A 6,058-nucleotide genomic window follows, 5' to 3' on the forward strand; every position below is an offset into this window, starting at 1 on the left:
CAGTAGAGCAACTATTTGGAAACCCAGTCTTAGGATATGTGAGAGTATGTGTGTGCTTTTGCAACCAGTTGAGGGTGCAAATAGTGGACAAATATACAGCGCATGGAGTGAAACTAACACAGGGGGAAAAAAACCGAATAGTCAAGTGGAGCAGGAACAGAGCTAGGTAATCACTCGGGGTTGGTGAGAGAATCTGCTGAAGCCAAAGTTATTCAACATATCGGCAGCACGGTAGGTGGGAGGTGGTAAGATGGCCATTGTTCCTACGCTTACGATAACTGATTCGTCTGTCAATGGATAATAAGCACAATAGTTTCATACATTAACTCTGAGGCCCGCCTACTGGTTCTTAGACAGGTCACTTAGCCTCTCATGAGGTAGTGCCATGCATCCTTCTGAGGTCTGGAGTACCAGTATCAAGGCTGAGTGTGGTGATGCACTCCGGTAATCCCAGGAAGATGCCTGGTGTTGACAAGACGATGCGCTGGCCTTGGCATTTCAGGAAAATGCTGATGGTTTACGCCTAGCATTTGCATAGTACTAACCTGCCTACTTCTGATGATGATGGCGGTGGTGGTGGTGGTGAAGATGATGATGATGATGATGATGATATTGTACAACTATTGTCTCCATCTTTTTTTTTTAAAGATTTGTTTATCATGTGTAGAGTGTTCCACCTGCATGTCCCCCTGCAGGCCAGAAGAGGGCACCAGATCTCAATATAAATGGTTGTGAGCCACCATGTGGTTGCTGGGAATCGAACTCAAGACCTTTGGAGGAGCAGGCAGTGCTCTTAACTTCTGAGCCATCTCTCCAGCCCTATTGTCTTCATCTTATAAGTTGATAAAACTGAGGCACTGGGAGATTGGATGACTCTTCCAATATCATAAAATAACTGGGGAAAAATAAAACAAGAGAGAGAAGCCTAGACGGACTGTCTTCAAAATGCCCAGAAATTTTTCACTGATTCAGGTGTGGTGGCAAACACCTGCAATCCCAGCATTAGGGAAGGCTAAATCAATAAGAACGTGAATTCAGGGCCAACTTAGGCTACATAAGGACTCCCAAGGAAGTCTGGGTAATAGTGAGACCCTATCCCAGCAAAGAAATCAAAAAGTATTCACTAAATGAGCTGCTGTTCATCTAGGTCCATTTACTTTTTCAAGACTTATTTTTATTTGTGTGTGTGTGTGTTTGTGTGTGTGTGTGTGTGTGTGTGTGTGTGTGTGTGTGTGTGTGTGTGTGCCCACAAAGTCCAGAAGAGGAAATCAGATCAGATTCCCTGGAGATGCTACTGCAGGCAGCTGTGAGCTACCTGATATGGGCAATAGGAGCTGGACACCTGTCCTCTGCATGGGCAATATGTGCCTAGTATATCTGAATACCAGAGATTATTGAAGACAATGTGTTGTTCCGGTGACACCGTTGTTCGGAGTATGACGTAAAGCCAAGGGAGGGCCTGCACCTGAGGTTGGCAGTAAACACAGGGAAGACTGATAACTGGGAAAGCTCTTGGGGCCCCATAGGTTTTTTTTTTTTTAACCTGGTCTGTGTGTAAGCTACAGATTTGCTACTGTCCTGGATCTCTGTTCATTATCAGCAGTGTAGAAGGAAACAGAAGTTCCTCCCTCCAGGGAGAAAACCTGTGCGGTGTGGCTTTCCACAAAGCGTCTATGTCCCAGTAGGGAAGGTTGTGGCTTTCTGGCCAGCTGGGTTCTGGGGACTTGCACACCCGCACCAGCACCAGGCATGCTGCTTTCAGGGAGCCTTGATTTGACAACTGATAGAGTCTCCTTTTTCATTTTAGGTCGTGAGATTTGAGAATATCCTGTCTTCTATCCTTCATTTTGGAGTCCTCCCACTGGCCAACAGTAAGGACTCTTTGAAAACTATGGGGGTGTGGTATCGGTTACACTTTCGGTTTTGCTTAGAACTTTCTACCCTGATGCCTGTATGTTTACAATGTTGTCATGAGTGCTGGTCAGACCCAGGAATTTGCCGTGTACGCCATTAAGACCTGAAGAAACCGGTTAACAGATTTAGGCTTGTTAGCAGCGATATTTACAAATTCAGCAAGAAAAGCTTGAGTTAAATGTCTGTCTTTAGTAAAGTCCTCTTGGATCACGTAGAAATAATATTATTCTTCCAATTTAAAATATTTTTATATTAGGCACAAAATGTTCTTAGGCCAACTAATTAGGAAATTTCAAAAACATAAATAGGGGCTCTGATTGATAGTTAAGTTGGCAAAATTTTTGCCTTGAAAGCACAAAGTCCAGAATTCAATCCCCAGAACCCATTTGATGCTGGGCATGTTGGTACATGCAAACAATCTCAGTGCTGATGGACGCAGAGATGGGGGATCCCTGGGGCTCACTGGCCAGCCTAGCATACTTGGGAGGTCCAGGTCAATGGGAGAACCCATCTCAAAAGCCACAGCAGCAAACCAAGAGAATGATGGAAGTGAGGAATGACACTGAGGCTACCTCTGACCTCCACACACACGTGCATACTCACACACTCACACACACAAAACACACCCCTACTCACTACATATATATATATGATATGTAGAAAATAAAAGCATGGTTGGTACTTAAATGGGAAAAAATGGAAAGTGTTTTGTATTGTTTTAGTATCCAAATATACATAACTAGAGGTACACTTTTATTGAATGTAAATTAATTACTAATTCATCCAGCAAAATGCTAAGGACGTATTAGTGCGGATTAAAACAAGACCAGGGACAATGATAAGCCAAACTATTAAAAAAAACTTCTAGTTCCGCTCTTTCTAAAACATCTGCCCAAAAAGTCTGTGCCCGTGGCCAATTAATTTCCTAACACCCCCCCTTTTTTTCCCCCAACATTGTAGCAAGACTGCAGCAAGGATTTCCGCTTCCCAACCCCTACAATATCTCATTCGTCAATTCAGACATCAAAGTTCTTGAGGTAAGAAGCACCTCGTCACTATTTCCACAGCAGAACAGGCTTCCTGCTTTGTTCACTGCTTGTTTGTTTGTTTGTTTTTTTAAAGATTCATTTATTGTATTTCGTGTGGCCATGTGTGAGCGTGAGTGTGCATAGGTGTGCCACATTCACACGGGTGCCCCATCAGATCTCTTACGCGGAGCCGGCTCTCCTCCGTCCCCCCCGCCGCCCCCATTATGTTGCATCTTGCTTCTCCTCTGACTTTCGCCTCCCCGGGGAGTTTAATAAACGAAGCACCCAGCTAGTAAAGCTCATAATTAACAATGAGAAGTTTAAAACTCAGACTGAGTCTAATTTCACGGTGAGGTCACACTTAATCCCTCCGCAGTACGAGGAAATGATTTTTTTTTTTTTGAAGTATTTTTATTTCACCAGAAAAGCTGTAAGGCTGAGACTATGAATCCCATTTTATGAAGGAGGAAAGTAGACCCAAAGAAGTGCAGTCTGTTAGGTAGAAAGGAAGACGCAGGGTGTGTTAGTTACTTCGCTTGTTGCTGTGATTAATGCCTGACGGGATACAACTTAAAAGAGAAAGAATTTCTTTTTGGCTTATAGTGCAAAAGGATACAGCCCACTTCAGCAGGGAAAGGCCTGGCAATAGAAACATGAGGTACCTGATCACATTTTTTAGAAGCCAGGAAGCAGGGTACAGGAAATAGACCAAGCCCTAAAAACTTTAACACCCCAGTGACCCACTTCCCTCAGCAAGAGCTCACCTCCTAGGTTCCAAACCCTTTCAAAGCAGCTTCACGAGCTGGGGACCAAGTTTGCAAACACAGGAGGGATATTTTGCATTGAAATGATAGCTAAGAGCCCAACTGATAAGCCTGGGTGGTGGTGGTGCATGCTTTAATCCCAGCACTTGGGAGGCAGAGGCAGGCAGAGCTCTGTGAGTTCGAGGACAGCCTGGTCTACAAAGCGAGTCCAGGACAGCCAAGGCTACACAGAGAAACTCTGTCTCTTAAAAAAAAAAAAAAAAAAAATGATACCTCCAGACAGTAAACTTTGCCCCAAAGACCATCCTCAGGACTGGCCCTATGGAAAGCTGTTTCCTGGGAGATTATTAACTAACTTCACAATACCGAGCCCCGCCCCCTCACCTCGTTTCAGTTTGGGAAAGTAGAAATACATTCCAGGAAGCATCTCCCACCTACAAACCAGTCCACACTTGCCCTCACTGCTCACCCTCCCTCTTCTGCACTCCCCACTGCCTACGTCATACATAGGGATAGTGATCTGAAATGGCCTCTTCCTGCATTGGGGGGGGGGGGGAGCGGGGCGCCTTCACATAGGGTGCAGGGGCTGGGAAAGGCTTGCTGCCTTAGGGGCTGGCAAAGCATCTTTCCTCCCTTCAGGCACACTCAGATCTGCCCTTAATTTAAAATCCTCTCCCTTCTGCGCCCTTTTTCAGGGTTTCCTTCTGGTTTCTACTGACCTGGCGTATGAAACATCCGCCAAACAACAGCCAAATCGCCACGTCTGGGGGGGTCTGAACCTGGCAAATGGACCGTGGAGAGAACAGCCAAACCACTGATCGCCTGTCCACAAGCCACCCCCAGGAAGTTGGCAACCTTTCAGTGCCACAGAAACTGTACACCTGGAAGATGAAAAGGCCACACATCCTCGATAGTAAAGTCCTTGGGAAAACTGTCTCGTTGTGGAGCCCTGGGGAGACCTAGAGCAAGGCCGGCTGAGTTAAAGGGCTGAACAGGGACAAGGCAGTGGGAGCCGGGTCTATGTATGAGAGTATATGTATGAGCATGTGGCGTGCCTGTGTGTGTGTGTGTGTGTGTGTGTGTGTGTGTGTACCATATCTGCTCTTTAGAGACTCTCTCCTTTAGTTGGACTTTGTGTTTTATGTTTACTGTCACTGTCCTGTGGTTAATTAAAATTGTTTTCTATCAATATCAGTTTCTGTGTGTGACAGCACCTGTCCTGAATTTAATTTATTAAAACGACAGAAAATGGAACAGGCTTAATTTTTTATTTTTAACTTTGGCAAAGACTAACGCTCTAAGAAATACCAATATTAAAAGGGGGCCGAGAGCCTCTTAAGTCTTCTTGTGGTTGTCCTGTGTCGTTCGTTCATGGACTGGACGAAATGGCGGAGCAGCTTACTAAACCTAGGCAGCGCACAGCTGACATCCGCGTTATTAATCATCTGGGTGACACTGGACCGGAGAACAGGAGGGTGGACATCAGGGATGGCCATCTAGAGATGAGCAGAAGCCACACCCTGTCTATACGCTGCTTACGCAATTGGGGGGAAAGACGAGAGCAGCTCTGGTTTCTCTTCCGGTTTCATTCCTGTGACCTTCACAGTCACCCTACCCATTTCATCAACGAGAAAACAGAGGCTGAGAGGAGCTCATCACACAGAGGTGGTATGGCATTGGTGGAAGCTGAGCCCAAGCCTTCCCGATCGCTACTGTGCTGCTCTTCCCAGAATGGGACTAGAAACACATCGCTGCAAGCTCTCTTATTCCTAAGAGCAAGAGTCAACTGTGAGAGATGGAGAGGTGGCTCAGCGGGTAAGAGCACTGGCTGTTTTTACAGAGGACCTGGGTTCGATTCCCAGTACCCACATGACAGCTCACAACCGTCTCTAACTCCAGTTCCAGGAAATCCAGACGTACATGCAGGCAAGACACCAATACACACACACACACACACACACAAATAGTCATTTAAAAAAGAAAACAAAATTCTTTAAAAAAAAAAAAAAAAAGAGTCAATTGCCTTTAAACACATATTGACAGAGGGCTTACTCCAACCTGGGCTAAGAAACCTCAAAGATCTACAAGTGCAATTTATTCATCTTTGCATGCATGACATCGCTGGCCATAGCAGACGCCTTCATAAGCATTTGTTAGATATGCTTCCTTGAAGATGCTCTTTTGGTAACAGAAATTGTTGTATGTCCACAATTTTGTCTTGCTCAGCTGCTTAACTAGCGGGGCTGGGAACTCCGAACTATCTATCCTCTAGAACATGATCCAAATTCAAAGGTTGTTGGGAGCTGCTCGAAAACACTGCCAAGCATGTCTTCAATTAGTCCCAGGCTCACA

General features: G+C 45.4%; 1 protein-coding gene across 1 annotated transcript in view; it reads left to right on the forward strand.

The window, feature by feature from the left end:
* Bpifc (BPI fold containing family C) overlaps positions 1–4,524 on the forward strand; it is a 45,876-nt gene extending 41,352 nt beyond the window's left edge. The window contains exons 13-15 of the mRNA XM_051139865.1: positions 1,808–1,871; positions 2,875–2,951; positions 4,402–4,524. Of these exons, the coding sequence (XP_050995822.1) occupies positions 1,808–1,871; positions 2,875–2,951; positions 4,402–4,524 (264 nt within the window). The remainder of the gene's footprint in view (positions 1–1,807; positions 1,872–2,874; positions 2,952–4,401) is intronic.
* Positions 4,525–6,058: the final 1,534 nt, after the last annotated feature.

The sequence above is a fragment of the Acomys russatus genome, chromosome 31 (genome assembly GCF_903995435.1).
Source record: "Acomys russatus chromosome 31, mAcoRus1.1, whole genome shotgun sequence".
Classification (NCBI taxonomy): Eukaryota; Metazoa; Chordata; class Mammalia; order Rodentia; family Muridae; genus Acomys; species Acomys russatus.